This window comes from Paracoccidioides lutzii (assembly GCF_000150705.2).
Source record: "Paracoccidioides lutzii Pb01 unplaced genomic scaffold supercont2.18, whole genome shotgun sequence".
NCBI classification, from domain to species: Eukaryota; Fungi; Ascomycota; class Eurotiomycetes; order Onygenales; family Ajellomycetaceae; genus Paracoccidioides; species Paracoccidioides lutzii.
In genome coordinates, this window is record NW_015440964.1 from 471,055 (window position 1) to 492,928 (window position 21,874).

The 21,874-nt window shown below is 45.1% G+C and overlaps 6 protein-coding genes across 6 annotated transcripts; 2 read left to right on the plus strand and 4 right to left on the minus strand.

Moving 5' to 3' along the window:
- Positions 1 to 299: 299 nt before the first annotated feature.
- PAAG_06445 (DNA excision repair protein ERCC-8) lies at positions 300 to 1,853 on the plus strand (the record flags this gene model as incomplete). Its single annotated transcript, XM_015845892.1, has 3 exons — positions 300 to 526; positions 587 to 688; positions 746 to 1,853. 3 exons carry the CDS (start codon positions 300 to 302, stop codon positions 1,851 to 1,853), a joined length of 1,437 nt encoding a protein of 478 aa, XP_015700118.1.
- Positions 1,854 to 3,907: 2,054 nt separating this feature from the next.
- Positions 3,908 to 6,160, minus strand: PAAG_06446 (transcriptional regulatory protein pro-1; the record flags this gene model as incomplete). The annotated part of the gene is made up of 2 exons (XM_002791661.2): positions 3,908 to 5,874; positions 5,971 to 6,160. The coding sequence occupies 2 exons, from the start codon at positions 6,158 to 6,160 to the stop codon at positions 3,908 to 3,910; spliced, it is 2,157 nt and encodes a 718-aa protein (XP_002791707.1).
- A 1,451-nt stretch (positions 6,161 to 7,611) lies between these two features.
- On the minus strand, positions 7,612 to 8,561 carry PAAG_12230 (hypothetical protein; the record flags this gene model as incomplete). The annotated part of the gene is made up of 2 exons (XM_015847745.1): positions 7,612 to 7,870; positions 8,434 to 8,561. The coding sequence occupies 2 exons, from the start codon at positions 8,559 to 8,561 to the stop codon at positions 7,612 to 7,614; spliced, it is 387 nt and encodes a 128-aa protein (XP_015702657.1).
- Positions 8,562 to 14,984: 6,423 nt separating this feature from the next.
- On the minus strand, positions 14,985 to 15,406 carry PAAG_12231 (hypothetical protein; the record flags this gene model as incomplete). The annotated part of the gene is made up of 2 exons (XM_015847746.1): positions 14,985 to 15,164; positions 15,362 to 15,406. The coding sequence occupies 2 exons, from the start codon at positions 15,404 to 15,406 to the stop codon at positions 14,985 to 14,987; spliced, it is 225 nt and encodes a 74-aa protein (XP_015702658.1).
- Positions 15,407 to 16,052: 646 nt separating this feature from the next.
- PAAG_06448 (SAM and PH domain-containing protein) lies at positions 16,053 to 18,393 on the plus strand (the record flags this gene model as incomplete). The annotated part of the gene is made up of 2 exons (XM_015845893.1): positions 16,053 to 16,175; positions 16,228 to 18,393. 2 exons carry the CDS (start codon positions 16,053 to 16,055, stop codon positions 18,391 to 18,393), a joined length of 2,289 nt encoding a protein of 762 aa, XP_015700119.1.
- A 1,514-nt stretch (positions 18,394 to 19,907) lies between these two features.
- PAAG_06449 (autophagy-related protein 5) lies at positions 19,908 to 21,049 on the minus strand (the record flags this gene model as incomplete). The annotated part of the gene is made up of 3 exons (XM_002791664.2): positions 19,908 to 20,302; positions 20,364 to 20,847; positions 20,927 to 21,049. The coding sequence occupies 3 exons, from the start codon at positions 21,047 to 21,049 to the stop codon at positions 19,908 to 19,910; spliced, it is 1,002 nt and encodes a 333-aa protein (XP_002791710.1).
- Positions 21,050 to 21,874: the final 825 nt, after the last annotated feature.

Below are 21,874 nucleotides of genomic sequence, written 5' to 3' on the forward strand. Positions count from 1 at the left end.
AAGGAAGTCTCCAGAGGCACATCTCCTAAGTTACATCATAAACCCATGCTTCAGCTGTTCTCCGTAGGTTGCTTTAACTTTGTATTCGTTGAAGTCCTCAAGGTACTTCTGGCTGGTCGAGATTGATTTGCGGGCCGACGTTCTTCCCAGCGTTTAAATAAGCTTAACTGCGAGCTAGTTAGTTATATAAGTCAACTGTGGAGATTATTTTCTCTACAATGACGTCCATTTCATTTCAACGACATCAATGAAGGCGAAAAGGGGCATATTTTTCCTTCTCAACATTAATACTCTAATGAATGAATTCTTATTTGCTGAATAGATCCCAAGGATCTATCAGCCCTTCCACTTTTCATGTGGCCCAAAACTCCCACCTCGTCCGTTCCATAGAACCAGCACCAGGCATCAGGTTTTCCAGCGGCTTTACAGCTGCAGCAAGTGGTGGGATATATGATGAAAATGACGGGGTTTGGGCTCATAAGTCTGGTGTTAATGTGGTGACAATCGATCATTATGAAAAGCGGTTGTATGTGTAAGCTTCGGACTGTTACGAGTCTTTGGACTCTGCTAATTATCAGTGATACAGTATGGTTTCTGGTGGCGTCGATGCCTCCATCCATCTGTGGGATTTGGAGACTCGTGGATCTGAATCAAACTATCTTCATAAGTCCATTGCTTCGGTGACTAAGTAAATAATTATAGAGTCCGTACATGCTTCACAGAGAGGACTAATACCTCCTCCCAGGTCAACAAATCCATCAGCACATACACATGCGTTAACTTCTATTTCGATATATCCCTTCGATCCGACTCCGTCGACTATATTAACTACTTCTCATGACACTACATTAAAGCTATCTTCACTTCAACCCCCCAGCATCCTTCCGGTCCATACATTTTCGCTTCACTCTACACCATACTCACACTCGTTTTCGTCACATCCATCATCGCTTCTTTTAATTGCAGTAGGAACCTCAGATAAAGCTGTAAGATTACTAGATCTTCGCTCTGGACTTGCCACCCACGCGCTGCCAGGACATACTTCGGCCGTTCTATCGGTTTCTTGGGCCCCACATCACGAATTTTTGCTCTCATCAGCTTCAAAAGACAATCGTGTCATCCTCTTTGATGTCCGGCGGGGGGGCCGTAATTGTGCCTTATCTTCGCTTGATATGGAAGATGCAGTGGGCGTGATAGCCCCGCACGATGCCCCTCCTTCGCTAACCATCCGTAAACCGTTTATGCCTGACGCCCGTGCGCACAATGGGACGGTAACAGGTGTTCGATGGACTTCAAGTGGCAGCCATATCGTCACTTCAGGACATGACAACCGAATTCGAGTCTGGGATGCTTCCACAGGCGCGAACTCCCTAGTGCATTTTGGCCCGCGTGTTCGCAATAGTTCCTCCCTACGTCTTGCCGAACGAGCGCCTCTTGTTTTACCTGAAGGTGTCATGGATGCAGCGCACGAAGCGCTTTTCTGGCCAAATTTTAGTGACCAGGACGACAAAGGGGAGATCTTAATGTTCGAACTTCATAGTGGCGCCTTTCTCAAACGCCTCAAACTTCCCGGAGTACCAACATCACGACAACAACTCCGAGGAAAAGCCACCGCACTTACTGCTGCACGAATAAACGATCTGGTATGGCGCGGGAACGGATCATCCGGCGAGGGAATGGAGTTGTTTTCTGCTCATGGAGACGGGACGATTAGGGCTTGGGCTTCAAGGACCTCGGATGGGGAATCGGATATTACCGAAGGCGATGATGAAACAGAGGACAGGAAGCGGAAAAGGGATGTACTTGATGAAATTTACCGTGGCTTGATGAACCAAAATGTCACTTTCACTTGATTCACTCTGAAATTGGTCATTTCTGAATTATTACGTGAATGGCATAACACCTACATGGTTTTATCGGGACGTTGGAAATAGGCGGGAGGAAAAGAAAAGGAGATATATTTTCTTATCGGCATCTTTGTTCCAATGGATGATGCCGACCTCACAAACCGCGTACATAATTATTCCAATCCATGGATCTCTAAGACTCAAAAAACAATACTACGTCAATAGAGGTTTAGTATGTGCGTATAAACCTATTAATGCACCTCCGGAGCACATCCTATCCACTTTTACCAATAAAGGAATACCCGAACAGCGGCAATAATCTGCGGTACCGCTACCAGAAAAGACGATTTCTGGAATTGCTTTACCCGAACACCAAAACGATTATGTCAAGAATGAAAAATCAGCCTCTCAGCTTCCGAAAGCTATGGTTCCAAAAAAAAAAAAAAATATCCAACAAATAAGATTTCTCGTGCTACATACGACAATGTATTTGGAAGTGACCCTCACATGAGAAAGTGCTCTTTCATCCTGCATTATGTCTAACAGGAATGTTCTCGATGAGCTTGAAAATCAAACCTTGACAGCAGCATTTGTGCATTGATTCATCTTGAATATCCTCATTCGTACGCATGCATACTCTTGGTGCCTTACCCCTCGAATCTACCATTCCTTCAAGAAAACGTATAACCCATCGCTACTGGAAACCGGCATAACTAGCTTGCATGATTACTCAAAAATGGAGTTTGAGGATCTATTTGCTGTGGTCATGAATTTCTAGTCAATTACTTCGGCTAACACAGGAATGATTAGTAGTTTGAATGGGAGTCTGCAGAGATTTATTCGGGCGGATGTCGAGGAACGGTGCAGGCAACAGTACAACGCTGTAGCCCCGGGGAAACACAAAATAAAAATATAGGTCCTTTTCTTTTAACATGTTTCAAAAGACGAGGTTGGATATAGAAAGGAACCACCAATTAGAAATGCTACAAATTATCAATTTTGATTTGCGGGAGGTTACTCTCCAAAATGTAATCAACGGGATAGATTAAAGGCTGGAATGGAGTGAAAATATCGGACTATATGGGCATCATATACTATACAGGAGGTGTGGGATTGAGCGTACAATTCATGCGAGTCTCTCAGACATCATTGACGGGATCATCTTAATGAAGTGATACATTTAATGTAGTTTTATGTGAGCAACAGGCGTATGCATGGTCTTTGGTCCAATCGTTACATCAAAAAGGGTGATACAATAGATGGAAGAATAATGCGTGGGTTATTTTGAAACGATTAGTTAGGTCTTTCAATCCATTCCTCCCAAAAAAAACAATTAGAATTTCCTAAGAAAAATGGAAAGATATATATCCTCATCATTCATAATTGTCATCATCACTATCAGTGTGATACGCCGTGCTGGATATCTAGGTAGAAAAATGGGTGTGAAGAGCATCATCTTCTAAACCCATCCCTGAATGGTCTCTTCTGCACTGCCCTTTTGTCGGCCACGAACAACACTAAAAAACATGCACCCTGGGAGAAAAAGGGATAGAGAGAAAATACGGTGAAAAATGGAATCAATACAGAAACAGAGGACAAAAGGGAAATTTAAGAGAATAACGCCATCCCTTTATTCTTGCGCCAATGCCAATGTCAAATAACCTCCAAGTGGCCACAAAATAAACGATGTAACTAGTGTCTGGGTGAGGATGGGTGGATATGGTAGAATATGTGAAAGAATGCAGATTGAAGTAGAAGAAAAGGTAAACTCGACCCCAATGCCTTAGTAAATGGAGCCAAGGATTTGGGGGGACGAATTTGGGTATTGGTTACTGTCATTGGCGCCGTGAAAAATGGCAGAAAGGGACCGCCGAAAAATTTCGTTCGATAATTGCGTTCAGGGATTTAGAATTAACATATATTAAGGGTGGGATGGCCATGGTAATGGCTCCCAAGACTTTTGCAAGTTGAATTCTCAAGGTCAACTTGAGAAAAATCAATGGGTTATCTAAAACAATTAAAAGAGTGTATTTTCGAATCGAAATATAACTTTCCGTGAATCATATTAGTAAGAAATTCCATTCGTTTTGCTCCATAACATCCCGCCAGTGGATGTTTGCAAGCTTGGAATGTTGTTGCTGCCTCTGCTTCTCGTCTCCAACTGATACTCCCGCACCAGGGGTAGTGGAAGAAATAGGAGTAGGGAGGAAAGACATATCAGCCATAGCTGCATCAGATTGTCTCCAGACCTCGCGCAGTAAGCAAGCCATACGGCCAAAGCTGCCACTGTCAGCTTGGTTACCCAGCATCTCGGTGCGACGTTCAAACATGGCGCGGAATGGACTGTCCGGAGTGGAAAGGGAACCACATATTAGGAACGGCCAGGCGAGGGAGCGATCAAACCCTTCTGTCCCACCAGGGATCAGATTTACCAACTCCACAAAGTCGGAAATTAGCTTTCTGGTGCCTGCCTGACTTCGGTGGAAACCTGGCACAAGACTGCAGAGATACACACGCGCCGAAAGACGGTAGAGGGCAGTCATGTTCTGGGACAGTTGGCAGGGCTGGAGGATACCTGCGTCGTTGACCGGATAGACGAGAGATCCTGGTGGTGGTTCGGTGTGGTCGAGTTGATGGGCTAGTGCGGTGATGTGGGAGCAGAGCTGGATATCGTCGATGCGACTTTCAATTTTCAGTGCGTCGAGACAGGAAATCTCGGAGATTAGATACATAACACGATCGTCGCAGCCCATCAGATCAGACAAACCGGAAGAGGAACCACCAAGAAGTTGTGTGCGGTAAACATGTGCGCATTGTGGTGTCTTGCCCAGCATTGTGGAGCCCAGGATGTCGATCCAGGCAACCAGTGTCATGCTGAATGGTGGGGGGATATTCTGGTTGTCGGCGTCGAGCAGCATCTGGGGAAGTTCGAGTCTGCTGATTAGTTCTGTTACTGGTTGGAAATGAGAATGCCAGGGGATATCAAGCAGCACGTCATTTGGACAGCCAACGGCGCAGGGAAACAGGATCATCGCGAGGATCGCATCCAAGATTTGAAGATTGTCAGTATCGTGGGTCAGTGCCTCGTTGAGCTCCTTCACTGCCTCACCGCGATGGTTGAGAATGGCGTTATCGAACTTGTCGCCTTTGTCGCATTCAGTGGCCTTTAGATGCATCGCAGCGATACTGAGACAGCAGTGGAGGTAGGCTTTGTTTGTCTGCAAGGCTGGCACAACATGCGACTGTACGATACCTTGTTGTCTAGTCTCCAGAACGGGGTGGATAAGGCGGATGACGTTTTCAAAGAAGTGAGTTAATAGATACCGGTCACCATCATCGAGGTTGAACATGTCCGCAATGGTTGGTTCAGATGGCATGGCAAAAAATCCGAAATCGTTGGCTTCAGGTGAGCTAAATGATTCCTTGCAACTCTCGAAATATTCCTCCTTGATCCAGTCGTCACCGGGAAATGCGGGCAGGATGGCATGAGGCATGGGTGGCTGGAATGTGCTGAAGGTTGAAATCGAAGAGTCCCGTCGAGTAGGGATGTCATTGACATACATTTGCCGTTCTGTCTTAATGTCAACCTCATAAGATGGCGCTGTTCCGTAGAACACGGCTGCTTCGAAATGGGGAGTTTGAAGTTGAGAGCCGAATGGGTCGAATGGATCATGCAGCGGGTAGCTGTAGTCATGTTCCAGGGAGAACTGCGATTCAGCAGAGTTCGCACGACTCATGCCCATACCATCCGAAAAGGTATCTATTGTCGGGACAGAATGTGACAGGCTGGGGGTAGAAGTATGTGCACAGCTGTTTGCGCGGGTATTGGCATTCGTGCTGGCCTTCTCACTGAGCCTAGTGTTCTTGATTATCTCCTTGATTGCCTCCTTTTGCATACGTCGCTGGTCACCGTTCCCCCACCACATGGGTCGTTTGTATTCGCATTTCAACTTGAGATTTTTGCAGGCTTTGCAGACAGACTTCCCTTCATCGCACTTCTTTCTTCGTAAACGGCAGGTAAAGCACCCTACAATTAAGGAGGGCATGAGTATCCTACAGAATATGCATACCGTATACCATATATTTGTTTGCAGTTTAAACATAAAAGGAGAGGAAGACGTACCTAATCTAGACCTTCGATGGGTCTTCTCTGCCGATTTCGGGGAAGAACTTTGGGCAGGCTTTGCCTGGGTTTTGGAGGAGGGTTTGCGAGAGGTTTTGGTGGCCTTTCCTGCAGGATTCAACTCAGAAGAAATCATCTTTGTAGGTGGCGTGGGTGCCTTTGACAGTGGCGCGATGGCTGTGTACGACATAGTAGAACAATTGGTCCTAAATGAATATTAAAAAGACAAGACCTTGCTCGTCTCAATTCTCCACTTTGCAGTAACCGAGTAATTGAGAAAGGTATTAAATTTCAAAGAATGACGAGCTGTCGTTGAAGCTTGGTTCAGGGGGGTCCAAGCCGTACTATTTTCGACAGGCGACGAGATCGGATTGCTTTTCGAATATTTTGGGGGAAATTGTAGAACAATGAATGGCGCAAAGCCTGACCAGCAGGCTTTGATAATAGAGTATCTGTCGAATTGGGGAGAGGCGAATAGATGATAGACAGATAAATAGAGGAGGACGAGGAGAATATCCAGCAATTCGAGGTCGCGCTGCTGTGAAGCTTGTAGCTCTCAAGTTCGGAAGTGTATAGGGCATGGCGGGTTTAATAAGAGTTCCCTCTCCAAAGTCGGCTGGCCAACTTCTGTTTCTATTTTTGAACATGTTTGCGGATCAGATGCGGCTATGATCCTAAAAGGACTAGACTGGGGGAAAAGCATGCAGTCCTGGATGGGTCATGACCCATTGGGGATTTGGTGGAAAAAGGGAGGGTTGCGGGGCGAATGGCCTGGCATCCCTGAGAAGAGAAGAGTGCCAATTGGGCCGACCGTGAGCAACATTCAACCAGATCAAGCGAAGCCCTTTTCAAGCCTCCAAACTAAAAAAGTGGACCCAGAGGTTGCAGGCATGGGTCGGCGGGAGATGCGAGAATGCTGCTGGTCAATCTTGCGGAGGTTGAGATGAGGGGGGGGGGGTTGGACATGGGTGGTAATAGGCTGGATTGGGCTGACCTAGGGCAAGGATGCCAGCTAAAAATTGATCACTGCGAAATGGGCTAATTAATGGCGGATGGAGTAGCACTGAGGATGGTTCTACAGGAATTCCCTAGCCACTCAGAAGTTCCCCTTGTCAGTTTGGTGCATTCATGCTCATGGAGCAAAGTACAAGGGATCCTGCGAACCAGGAGCACACATACGCCGTACGATATCATACTATTTCTGGGCATTCGAGGTTCGTTATGTTGTAATACTTCTACAAAATCCTAGCATGTTCAACTCTATAGAGGGAAATGGCATAGTTGCAATAGCAAGACGTTGATTCTTCATGTCAGTATTTGCACTCACTCGGATAACCCTATATTTAACTAGCAATCCATTTGCTCTGTAACTATTCAAGAGAACCTCAATTGTTTTTCTGTCACGCCGCTCGGCTGGGAAATTCCGTACTATGTTGTTAATGTTGGCAAAGGCACCACGAGAAATGATGCATGTAACTGGGAACACAGTGTACCAGATAACTACAGTACCAAATCATTCTCATGCATCGTTCACTCAGGTGCCAACCAACATGTTACCGAGGGAGGTAGACCCATAACACAATGATTTCCGGTGTCATCCAGAGAGAAAACGTTTGTATGTACTGTGTGATGTAATCCGTTTTATATGCAATGTTGATATACGGATTGGCCCCATCTGGCGATGGCAATTTCGGTAGTTTGAATAGTTTCAGTTTCGGGATATCGACTCGATCCACTTCCAAGCTTCTTCTCATTCAGCCATCGGATAACCACGGAGCTTATATCGTCTGCTTTTCGGACACGGTATATCAAAAGCATCGATTCTATGCGAAATTGAACGTCTGGCCTCACTAGCCACTCAGACGCAATTTCTCCGATGTATGTCCGCTCCCAGCGGAGTCTGCAGGACGTAATACATCACGAGGTCGATCCAACTTGCGCTTGAAGATCTAAAACGGGGGGCGCATGCCATTCATGAAAGCCTTTTGTTCTGCTCCGTACCCTATCAAATAAACGAAGCGGCAAATTACCGTCCAAACCAGCGTAATGTATTTGATACGAGAAAGAGAGAAACGGGAGCAACAATCCCTAGAAATCCGAGTGTCACGGGGGGGGGGGGGAGAACGACGTGGTGCAGCGAAAAATTGTGACCTTTCGTCGTCAGGACTTGAGCAATTACATGCCAAGGCCTGTTCTTTGGCCCTCGATTCGATTGGAGAGCTCAAGACAAAGACAGTGTTGTGCAGGGATCGGGGGGAACCTTGAGCCAACCGTGCGAATATGTGCAAGCAGTGGCAGAGGTGTGGCGGATCAAAAGTCCTCGGTACCTCTGATGTTTGGGGTTGGGCCCCAACCCTGCAAGGCGAATTGAAGATGTTGCAAGTGACTGGGACTTCAGTGAATCACACTTGGCGCTCCGAACAAACAAGCTTGGACGTGATTCAATTTGATCGACTGCATAACGTGGCGTATTTTAGATCGTCAGTCGGTTGAAGTTTGGCGTTAGCAAGTGGGGGTCTTCCATTCGAGGTTGCCGGTTCTCCCCACAACGTCCCGCCCAACCCTAACTGAGGTTCCTCCGATCTATCCATGATCCATGGATGAAGCTAGTCCCTACCTCGACAGCCCAGCTTTTCGACTTCGAATGGTTGTTGGTTGCCAACATTGAACTAATACTCCCTAATTAGTAGCAATTAACCGCCCATGCTTGGTGGGTTCTCCTGGTTAATTAGCATGCCAATTTTTGGGTCTCAACTGTGCCCACACATTGACACACATTCGGCCCGGAGCTTAGCCAATCGTTGCATGAGAACTGCACTTCCGCAGCACATTCAAATGATGCTGTTAATACTAATTTTGCTCCAGACTGAAAAAAATTATCTCGCATTTCACCCGTTTTCTATTAATAAATTACTCCTCTTTAAGATCATTTTACCCCTTGACTGATTGAAATTGCCGTAAAATTAGCAACAATTCCTTGTGGTATGTGCTCCGTTGGCTCTCCACTCATACGCCAGATGGGCTTCCCGATCGTTGTGAGAGGGACGGAAGATAGCATCTGGCCTAAAATTGTTCCATTTTCATGTCTTCCTTTTATTTTATTATTATTATTATTATTATTATTATTATTATTATTATTATTATTATTATTTTTTGCTATCCGACCAAGAATCTCGCCAGGGCCAGGCTGCATGACTGATTCCTAAACCGCCAAATCACAACATTGCGAGGGACCAAAGAGCATTTCTCTGAAAATGCGATCCTCATATCCGCCCAGGGAATCAGCATCTTATATTTGCGAACAGAAGCGAAATTGAAATAGACTAATACAGAAGCAACCTGCTCAAATGATTCATATATCAGCATCCATTTTCCCCTCTCTGCTATCAATTCGTTCTGCTCCACTCTTTCTCCTTTCCCCCTATCCTATTTCGCTCCCTAAGTCTTAGCTCGCTACAAGCTCCAAGATTTTCATCATCTTCGGTTCCCCTCCCTTCTGTCACATTTCACGTCTCTCCCAACTCCGGAGTTAATATGATCTAGAATTCCAAACTGAACTAAACTCCCCCAACAAAACAAACTCCGAAGTTACTTCATAGGCTAGCTACCCATCCATCCCAGTCTACTCTTCTTCTTTCCTAGGTGTCTACTCAGATCAGGAAAATTCCGCGGCCTCATGGGCTTATCACCTTAGCCGGGCAGAAGAGAGGGGAACCCAAAACCAGAGTTAGCAATAAGAGGTTGGTGTGGTAAGAGGAGAAAGCGAGTTCAAATCCACTGCACTCAAAATCGCTAGTCGTGATCTACAGGATGCACAGTGCATTCTCCCCCCGTCTGAGTTACATGCATGCTGACAGTCACCCCACGCATCACTTTTATATTCCTGTCGCTCTTTTTTATAGCCTTGGGAACTTATCACGTCTTTTTTTTTTTATTTCCTGCCTCTTGTCATTCAGACATGCTAGAGGGGTGCGTTACTTACTTTTCTATTTGATTCTTTTTCCAATGTCTTTAGGTGAGAAAATTCTCTCGTAATGCGATTTTCCTCTTACTTCATCTTCCTCCAATTCGTGTACCTGTTCTACAAATTCCTTCCCTGGTAGAAGAATAGGATGGCGTCATGCCAACCAATTCCTTAAACGCATTGATCAACTGTCCGAGTGCGGAACGTTTCAAAAGGAGTTGTATATCAGCGCTACATTTTTTTTTTTTTTTTTTACTTTCAATATGTACTGTGATTGCACACATATATTGCATCGGCAGCCGAAGAACATACGTTGACGTCATATTTGAAAAGTTGTATATGGGGAATGTATCTGACTATTACGAAACTCTGTTTTTGTTCCATCTATGATCCCTTTTTGATACAAACATCTGCATATAAGTCGAGCTGAGCATTGTGCGCTCCGCACAACAGGCAATTGCTTTACTGAGACAATAGTCAACTTCTTTCCCGTGGTCAACTCTGGTATTAATCCTTACCTGGTTAGGCCGACTTGCTATTCAATATACCTAACTCCCAGCCACGGTCTTTGTGATAGAGATAGGCCAATAAGTTTTGATTCACAGGTTCTCTATGCTTTGTGAATGATCAAATGTGTAGCTTTCCTGTTGATAGATTAAGTTATCTGAGTTGTTGTTTTCTCTTCTCTGTTCATCACGAAAAGAGTGAGGTCAGCATTATGTCTTCGCATTTAGCAAATATTAAGATGGAACATGGCATATCTTTCTCACTCAAGGTTCTAAACCTAAACTCGGACTTCAAATTTACTTCGTTTCAATGGTGCAACTTTTGTGTAAAGTGGAATAAGATACGGAGCAATGCGACCTCCCTGAATTGATCCAATGTCTTTTTTTCTTTTCTTTTTTTTTCTTTTTTTTTTCTTTTTTTTTTCTTTTCCTTTCTGTTGCAAAACTATTCGTGCCCGGAAGTAGTAGTAATGAAGCTTCAGGGATATTCATTGGAACATACTAGCGTTTGGCAAATCACATGAACTTACTCCGTAAATTGACTGTCAGCAACTGATTGCTGCACATGGACATAGAGGGAAAGATATGAATGTTAATATGGATCGCTTCTGGTTGCAACTCCATCCGCTGACAGGAACGAAGTTGTGCTGTGTTATGAGAAGCGGGATATAATGACTGCACAGTAGAAATTGATCAAGTTGATGTGGCACAACTAGCCTGCATGATGCAGCGGTCTGATGACTTCGAAAGTGCGAGACAAAACGTGTCAGGAATGGCTAGGAACGGTTCTTGTTGAATGAAGGTTGAAAGAGATGCACCGTTGCAGTAAAACAACGGCATGCTTTCAAGGGAAACTTCCTCCGTAAGCGTGTAAGCTTTAGTTATCACAGGGGTAGTGAAATATCTGATGATCCCCGCGCATCATCTCACTGGTGTCATAGAGCATTTGCCCAGGGTAAGTTAGCCGTGAAAACTGACTCTTGCGTCCTTTTTGACGAGTATGCAAAAAGACAAGCTGAAGGCAAGTAAGCTGACTTAATATTTGTTAGCAGATCGTATCAATAATCGCACATGTACGGTACGATGAGCAATTGTCCACGGATCGTTGCCATGAGGCGGATGACAGTCACATTTCAAATAATTTGACGTATGCCTGCAATGCAATATCAGGGTGGTAATCACGCAAAATCTTTCAAAATAAGCTTGATTTGGCATCGCAATTGATTTCAATTTGGACTGAGCTTGGTAACTAACTAATAACTGATAGTTAGTTAACGGGAAACCAAATTACTAACTAAACCCAAGAAGAAATGGTCTGCTATTATTCCCTTTGAACCACCAACTTCTTCACATCGTAAAATTTACTCAAACGAGGTTTCAACCCTAACTTACACACTCAACCTATCTTAGTAGCCTACCCTTCCCCGCTTCCCTCTGCGCATATCTGATCAGCCAGATCAGACCGAGCTTGAAAATTAACTATGTTCTAGATTCCAAGTCCTTATTTTGTCCTTTTTTTCGAGTTATGGTTTCGTGCTGTCGGCCGACTAGACGCCACATGGCGGTGAAACTTCAGTGGATCTCAGTTCCTCTCGACAACCCTGCCGATCTTCGCTTCCAATATCAAGAACAAAAGAGCCAGGTGTTCACATGACTAGCCGAGGCTAGGGTCAATGACTTTTTGGTCGAGAATACTAGTCACTGTGACATTTCCCTTTCTTTTCCTTTGTCCCAGCCAACTGTGTTGGGGGTTTTCAAGGGTTGTTGTGCGTCTTCAAATTTTGTTCCTCTAGAACGGGGAATGGAGAAGTCAAGTTGAGAAATTGCATATGTTCCCTAAGGTGAGAAGATATCAAACAGGTAAGGACTGCGGGATGTTGCCTGTCTCTGAAATTTCTCTATGTCTTCGGAGTGAATAATAAGACTAGTCGAGGAACTGCTGCATCCCTTGAACGAAAATGGACTGGACCCTTCCCAGTGGCTTTCCCTGCTTACAGAAGCTTGGGTGAATTTCAATAGAGAAAGGAGGATAGAAGGATTTTATCTTCCAATGTCATTCCGACGGGCAAACTTGCGCCAAAACGTAAGGAGATACGCAAGAAATTCGCCACTGAAGAGGCAGGAAAAAGAAGAGTCTTTATGAGTCATGAAAAGACCAGATAGACTGCAGAATCTCATAGGCGAATCGGGTCGCTGAAAGAGCTCAAAAATGGAGCAGAAGCCATTGCATAATCCACACGGAATATCTATCTGAAAAGATCGGTCAGGAAATGTGGGGGAAATCCATTGCTCCATACGGGACCAATTCAACACTAGTTATGAACAGCGTCCAAATCCGTAGACGGCAGCCATGTGTTACGTTGTTTGTTGAGCATCCAAGAGTGTTTCCATGGAACTGAGAAACGCCATTGTCTTTCTGGTGCCCGGAAATAAGAGAGAGATCCGATAACGCAGTATCATACGTTTTGGTGCTTCGGGCTGGGGAGTGCGAGAATTGGATATTGGGAAGAAAAACAATTTGCTGATATATCAAACCCAAGTTATTCCGTAGCCCAATCTTTTTCGGTAGCTTTAGCTTGGGAATGTTTAACCCTTGACCATAACTTCGGTTTTCAAATGTTGTTCCAGCTGATGAAGTTCAGATTCGTTTCGCACGTGAGGTATCTACATGGAAGACGACGGGCAACAGAAATTATATAATAATCAATCCTTGACTTTTCAATATGTTCAATATGTGACCAGCAAAGTCGAAGCATGTTTTATCTCAATGACAAAACAAAACAAATAAAATTAAATTAAATAAAATAAATAAATATAAATAAAAAATTTAATATAAATATAAAAAAAGGAAAAGAAGAGGGAAATTTTAAACTCTGATGCCCTCCATTGCTATTCAATGCAAATCATGTTGAAAATGGTGAAAACAAGGTGATTGGTGTGATATCGCATTTTCCGTTAACAGACAAGGTTACTTCAGCAAGTGAAAAAAAAAAAAAAAAAATGTAGGATTTCTTACATACTTTCGTCACCAAGCCACTCAAAAATCTCCTCTCTGCACATTGTCGACCACATAACTTCGCCAAGAGGTAGCCTGACAGCGAGAATCAAATTCTTGCTTCCGTGGTGAGGGGAAATGAGGGGAGATGAGGGGAAATGGAGTTTTTCGGATCCCACTCCATGGCAGAATAGCATGGCCATCATCTCAGCCATGCGGTTTGCTCCTCATCTGATCGCTGAATGACATCAATATTGAACGAGAGGAGGGGTAGAAATAAGCCATATCCATCTAGTCAAGTCGTGACAAACGGCTCCGTTGCAGAACAGAACGCGGGCCGATTTTCGTTACAGCTTTCCAAAGTCAGAGAGCCACATATGAGTGGGGCTGGTGGAAGAACCATTTAACAATCGCTGGAAACACCACATGATCGATTGTTCAACGAGGTCAAACCTTGGAGGAGAAATGGACGCAAATTCAGACTAATTAGGCTAGGCTAATTAGCGGAATTAAAAAATAGCGAAAGTTGGGAAATGGGGCCTGCAAGCTGTTATGTATTCTGATGAGGAGGTTTCTTAGGCAATATAATTCCGCCCAAAGCAGCATTATTCTCAACGGAAGAATGAGCAGGAAAAGGTGAAAGAAAATGAATATTAAAAATTTCACCCCAGACATTCGTACGAGAAGTTACTCAAGTCAAACAACCAAGGGTGTTTTATATCTCGCTCCACTAAGTTGTGAAGAAGTCTGAACCCAGGAGGACTTCTGCAGACTAGGGCAGATACATGTTTGCATAGATGTGCCAAATCTTTTCGCACTTCGTGCAGGAATTGCGGAAGAATAGATTCGTCATAAAGTGGTGCAAAATGAGCCAGATCGGGACACTTCAGCGTTCATCGGTATGCCCTTGTTGGATGTCCCACAAGATTTTCTGCGCCGTGTATCCGCGGAGGTTACTGTATGTCTAGTTTATGATCAACGCCGGCTTATCCGTATTGTGTGTCCATCTGGCCTTATATTTAAACGGTACCGGTTGATCAAAAACAAATGGTTGCCTTTTCTGGAACTTATTTCTGCGCTCGCATAGACGTGCCGGGTGCATACATTCGTTGAGACTACTTAGCATACACCGTAGATCTGTCTTGGGAAATGCAGAATTCTGCGATCGCTTCTCTTTCAAGTTGCTCTCTTTCTAAAGATATATCGATCGATCGATCGACAGCAAGAAAGTGTTTAGTGCAAGGATGCTTCTTTAACTGGTATTTTCGGATGAAACACAACGTCCCTAAATAGCAGTAATATTGCCCCTCATGGGGCGGAAAAGGAAAAGAAGTTTTCTAGGTTCAGGCCCTGTGCAGACGATCAACGATTATTACCCCAGATTGGAGGCCTCTATTCCTTCTTTTTACTTTTATTTTTGGGGCGCGTAACCAAGATCCGTTTCATTTGTTCGTTTTACCTCGAGCAAACTTCATCCCTTGACGCCAAAGAGCGAAGAAGATATCTGTCCAGCCAATAGAACCGCCTGCTCCGGACATTGATGTGATTTTTATGCAACCGCGCCCTCATCCTTGCTGGGAGCCAAGGCAATTTCAACACTAGCATTTGTATCAGCCAGTGAGCGGTGAGCATCGATCTGGTGGAGGCCTATGATTGGAGAATCTGGCCTCATCAGACCGGTCATTCCCTTGCGGTCGCTAAAGACTTTAGTGTTCATTGGCGGGAGTTTCTATTCTTAACTCTTCATCACGCATTGCGTATGCGTTCCAGAGGGGGTTGGGCATGGTGCGCAGTCTCGTTCCCCCTTTCGGAAATACGCAGCTAATGTCTACCCTTGTTCGGGCCGGAGGTGACTGCAGCCTGTAAGAGTCGAGAGTGGCTTTTTCACAGTGATGGGCCGATACTAGTGATGTCGGGTGAACTCACTCTCACTCGCTTGCCGCTATTCCCCCCTCCAGTCGAACCGTGCATATCTGGAGGGCATGGGAGGGATATTGAGAGTGTGTTAAGTATGCTGCTGAGTATTTGGAGAGTACCTTGCCATTGCTTGCCCCGGACATAATCGTTGTGTCTCTGGATGTACATGTATACCAGCCATTCGCAAACCGCCCTCCCCCATTTACACAAACAAATTTTATAACCTGACTCCTGGCAACTCGTATACATATATCTCCAAGCGCCCACCCCACCACCCAGGCTTCCTTGGAAGCTTTCCCCCTTGATGTGATTTCGTCAGTTCTCCTTATCCGATACCAATTTCTTTCTTTTGTTTGATTATAATTTGTTCCAGTATCATCGCTTAAAACGAGGATGTGCTTTGATAGCGGTCCTTCTCTGAATTATTAGAAAATCGTAGAACCGGCGACGGTCTATTTCCTTAAATTTCCTTGTTGAATATCATTCCTTCTCTGTTGCTTCTTATAACTGGCTTATCTTTCCACGCAGGCTCTATATTGCTTCTTGTTTCCAGTCATGGTAAGAATTTTGTCCTCTGTTCAAGGGTTTTTCTTCTGGTTTCCTCTGTTGATATGTCATCCCACAGGGCACTCCGATCTTATTTCAACCAAGGCAGTCATTAGGAGGAGTACAGACGTTGCAGAAACCGAGGTCGAACCATATGTCATTCCTCTCCACGCGATCATACAATTCCCGACCGTTGTCAGAAGCGACTGAGATCTTTGACACTGATTATGAAGCCGAGTATTCTCCAGAAGACTCTCCACGCCGAAGTGTTGAATCGGTAAGCGAAAACTTCATGCATGGATTTAATCAAATATCTAATGAAGGTGCAGTTTGGCAACGACAGTGCCACAACGCTGTCAACTGAGGATGAAGCTCCCACTCCCAACGAGTCGGATCATGGAACGTTCAACTTTCAGTTTGGTAAAAGCAAACCGGTTGAAGGGCCAACTGGACCCCATCTATTTCGAGCCTCGTTAGATTCAACATATCTCGAAAGATCTGATGATTTAGAATTGTACTTCTCGCTCTCCCCTCTGTCATCACAGGACATACGGTCGGCAAAGTCGACCAAAAGAGCCAGCATAGCAGCATCGCCAGAGCCCCCCCGGTACTCAGAACGACCCAGACCATCCAGTGTGCCGAACATATCTCCCCAATTCGGAGTAGATGATGTTATGTCATGGAATCCAATGCAAGTTGCAGAATGGATGTACGAATCTGGATTTGAGGATGCCATAGTTGAACGATTCATCCGGAATGATATCTCAGGCGCTGTCCTCCTCGATCTCCAGATGGACGATTTGAAGGAGCTTGATATCAGCTCATTCGGTAAACGCCATCGGTTGATGAATTTGATCCAAAGCTTCCGGGTTGAATCAACGAATCCTCTTCAGGACACTTCCGATCAGAGTATCTCTTCTCGCAGGGTCAGCAGGAGTCCACCCGCGACAAGAGACACCAGCATGGAATGCTTTTCGAATGAATGTGAGACTTCTACACGCGGCTTATCTCGTCGACGGGGCCACTCTAATCGTGTTTTCGCGGATGGCGATGTGATCTCTCCGGCAGAGTCGGTTTCCATCGTGGCTATCGAACAACTCCTGCCCAAACTACATACATGCTCAAAGGGAGATAACTGCGCAAGATTCCAAAAACAGCAACGGAAACTTGCACTCATGGCAACTGAGTTCCCAAACCAGTTCAGCACGGTCGATGGCATTATTATCCCCAATACCGCATATAGATCAGTCACTGGAAGTGTCGTGCGGCCCAAATCCGATGCAGCTCCCTCCGTCGTGGCTTCATCTGATGTTCTCGGCCCCAGTCCTCCCGAGTTCCAACTTAATGCTGAAAATCTCAACGGGGTGAAACCTAGAGATCCTCAAGAAAATGTTCGACAATTCCTTAACTTCCAGCACATCAACAGTCCACCGATGGAAATGTTTCCTCCTCTCTCCCCACCCGAATCTTCTCAACCCGCTCTCCATATGGCCAACAACCTTCGCAATCTTCCAAAACTCCAGATACCAAGGGATCGCTATTCCGATGGTATACTTTCGGGCGGCCAACGCACCATCACCCCTTCAATGGGATCAAGGCAAACAGGCTCTGCCACCGCCACTCAGGAATATAATCCTTACCAATATCCAATCGACATGTTTCGCCAAACCAATACGCCATTTTCGGAAATGGATGTTCCTATTACTGCGTTCCCTGTTGAACCACTAGACCGTGAAGCATCGCAATCGGTCCCGCCTAATATGGTTTACGGCAACACTTTGCACTCACGGATTGAACCAGTGTCACGTTCATTATCAACCAAACCCGAGAGTCACCGACGACGCCCTTCCTTTGTCACAATGGCTCGAGTCGACGAGTTCCCTGCAATGCAGCCGATTGATACCCTCTTTGATCTCCCGACCCCTCCTCGTCCAAATTTTACAACAGGACCCCGTCATAAGCCCCCCCATGTCTCTGGAATTTCTCCTTCGGCCCAATCACATCACTCCGACCCAGACGTTACCCACAGCGGATGGATGAAGAAGAGGAAAACAACACGTCTCCTTCGACATGAGTGGCAGGACGCCCACTTTACCCTCCGCGGCACCGTCCTCGCTATGCACAAGGAGAAGAACGATACACAGCGCCATTCTCGGGCTCTTGAGTTCATCGATGTCGATGACTACGCCGTTGCCTGCTCGTCCTTGGCATCGAACTCGAAACTCACTGCCGCATTCAAACGCTCTGTCCTCCGGAAAGCTGCCAATATATCAATGAGCTCTGATGAGACTGCATTTTCATTTTCGCTCATTCCCGCTAATAACAACGGAGAGCGGAAACCCCTCTTCACAGGTCCAGGAAAAAGCCATCACTTCGCAGTGAAGTCTCGGGATGAACGGATTAATTGGATGCGGGAGCTGATGTTAGCCAAGGCACTGAAGAAGGGCAGAGAGGAGGGTGGTGAACTCACAGTTAATGGAAGGAATGTCATCTAGACAAATCCCAGCAATGATAGTTATGCCTCTCTTTCATCTTTCGTTATCTTCTCCTCCCCTCTCCTTGGTTCCTTTTTTCTCCTCATTTTTTTCTTCCCCCTTGATTTTGAAAACTATAGCGAGCATTTCATGTTAATGTTTGTGTGAATACCCTTTGTGAACAAGTTGATACCCATGTCCTTTACCACTCTTATTGAGTTTCTTTTTTCCTTCCTTATACTTTTATTTCCATTTCTACAAGGAGCGGTTACGTGATAACCAAACTGAAATCGTATACAAACAGGAATATTTTCCTGCTGTGTTCGTCTTTACGATTCTGGGCGGCTACTCTTTCAACTTTGCACACCCATCTATATTTTTCCCCCTTTGCGTTTTAAAGCCCTTCATATATCACCTTCTGTTTTCTGAGCACTCAATGCGATGATACCTAAGTAATTAACTTTATTAGCACAATTAGTACAGAATAAAAATAGTGAATGATGAATGCAGCCAGTAACTAAGCACAATCTTTTCACTCATGTCCTTTTATCATCTCAGGCTCGTGGCAAACAATAGAGTCGAGGTCCCCAATGGGTGTTTGTGGCCTTTCAGTATCGAGAATTCCAGATATCGATTTAACTGTAGCACCAAAAGTTTTCAACCGCATTTAATGGTAACTAGTGTGTAGATCCCAGTAGAGACAGCTCCATGATGCGCTCATGCCAACCTCGTTAGCTCCTGGCACGCCGAACCAAGTATCAGATCCGTCAAAAGCTGTTAACGACTGTAAAGAATACCATGGTTGACATGTCCTCCAGCAGTTAGACTTTACACCCATTCGGTTTAAGTTGAACGGGCAACAGTATGTCTCATCGGCACACGCGTCACCACGGCTGTTCCATTAAGGCGCTAGCACAGTTACGGTGGATTATATGCGAAACTGTGGCTTTTTGCGCTTTTTGTGATCGGTGTCTGTCGATTGTCAGCTCTCTGGGGTTGAAACAGGCAGGTTGCGAACCAGTGTCACGGTGATATCAGATATTTGACTCTATCGGCGATCTAAATTATGGAAGTGGCTGAGCTCCCATAAAGAAATTCCCAATATGGGAAATAGCACAAAAGTTTTATCCAGGGAACCATTCGAGTGCATGTCCAAATCTCTCCAGTAAAGTGAGAGTGTAATAATATTGCACGTATCTCATCACGCGAAGCCGTGAAACTTCATTCCTACCACTACTTTGTCGAATTAGTATAGCTATCCAGAATTTCACTGAAATAAGGAAATGAAACGGCAGTTGGTATGCAATTATCATCTATTTTCAATAGGGATAAACCAAAACACCATATTCAGTCATTATCATTCACTTTCTGCGGAAAATGTGCATTGGCAGCAAACATTCTCTTTTATCCTCCTCATGGAATAAACTCAGAACGGGATGCAAGGATCTCTAGGAAAGCTCTCCTGTCAACCAGAACCCTGCCGGGAGCAAGTACAGCACACACTACCGCTATCCCCGTCATTTACCGTGCTTGCTTCATCCAACCATGGTAACGACAATGGCTAACCACCCATCTGCATACCCCGCCACACGTACCACTTCTTCAAGTGTTGCAATCAAAGGAACCACGGCTCCTTGGAGGACAGGTTTGGCTAGGACCGGAATCCGTTTGCTAGGGAAGAGACTCGGGAGTAGGGAATTCAGACTTGATCCAACAGTTTGTGGCTGCGACTGGGTAGGTCGTCCAGGAGCCCCACTCTGACTAGTTGAGGGTTGAATCGTTGGTGGAAATAGAGACTGTATTACTTTAAGAGAAGGGGTGGCGGAGTTCGGTGGGGACGGCAGGAAAATTCTCAGGGGGATGTTTCGAAATTGGTTGGGAGGGCTGGGGATGAGGATGTTCGAAATGCGTTGGAAGTTCGTGAAGTTATCTATCCTCTTTGTTAATGCACCTATTTTAACCGCTTGTAATGAAGGCGACAATATACGCACGATCTTGGACAGCTTGCCACAGTCCCGATGAATCTTCCTTCGACAATGTCATGATACCTTTCGCGGTTCCATTCCGAACAAAATCAGCTTCCTTGACGCTATTAATGAATGCATCGTGGATAACTCTTCCGTCAGCATCGAGGCGAACAAGCTCCTGGTCTGGCCAGTCGCTGAAATGAACCTGCAACCGCCAAGGAATTGGTTTCCGGTGTTCATGTTCACTGTGGTGGTCGGAATCGTCTTCCTCTCCTGGAGATACGGCATGCGAAACGTCTTCCCCAACACTGGATTTGGAAGTCACTGGATCTGCTCCGGAGTATAAATCATACAAAAGCCCAAGGGGGTAGTGCCATTTCAGGGGCACCCCTTCGAAAGAAAACCAGCCTTGATGAGGTTGGGTTTCGATATCAATCAACCAGGAAGCAAAGAATGCATGTAGCCTTGGAAGGAGAAACGGCAAATATGATACTCGAGGATAACATATCTATCGTATGATTTTGAGTCAGATAAATGCAGAGAAAACAGAAGAAAAGCACTAGATTAAGGCAAGAACTTTAATGTACAAGGTACGGGTCAGCTTTGTCATAAGTCCTGCATTCAGATGGAGATAGTGTTATCTCAAGTGGAATACGGCCATCCCATACTCTTCGCTGGATAGCGTTTGGGGATGGTGTTGGGCTTCCCATGACTCGCGCGATCTTGCCTATGAAACTTTGGCAACGCAATATTCATCATGGGGAAGGCCTAATGAGTATCATCGAGTCAGCAATCCCCAAGCTCACCAATATCGTTCAAACATAAACATTTGCTATAGCTCACATGGACTTGGTAATGGGGCAATTAGTACAGAAGCCCCGTTGTACAATACCCAAGTGCAATCAATATCTGATCTCTACTATCCAGGGGAAATGCAAGCCACCAGCAAGATAAAGTCTGGAAAACATTAATTGCAGTCGGTTTAACGTCGGATGTATCCGCTCTTCCCGCACCAGCGGGCTAACTGGGCGGTATTTAAAAATAGACCGAAAGATGATGTAGATGAAAATGCTCCTTTGACGTTGTGGGATAACTCGCAATGGATGATTACCTATGATAATTCACACGTGACCACAACATCTGTGGACATTGTACCATATCGCTCGCTGTATGCACCAGAAGTTATAAATATCAACATATTCTAATTTCTTGTTCGGAATTCTGTCAGGGTCACCTGTGGGATATAGAGATTGTTTGTGTCTTTTATCTGCAAAATTTCCCCGAAATCTAATTTGGAGACTGTCTCGAATACCTAATACCATCACTCAAACGGAGATGACTGCCGTGCACATCATCACAGAAAACAAATGATATAGGCACAAATTTCATATCTTTGAGTGTTGTCATATTGACAGCTTGTTTTTTGGTCCCAACTTGCAGGTGGAGGCCTTTCACAATCCACAGCACTAGATGTTTTATGGTCAATTTACACTCAAGATTAACTTATTCTCCACGCCCAGAATCACGGCTGTGAT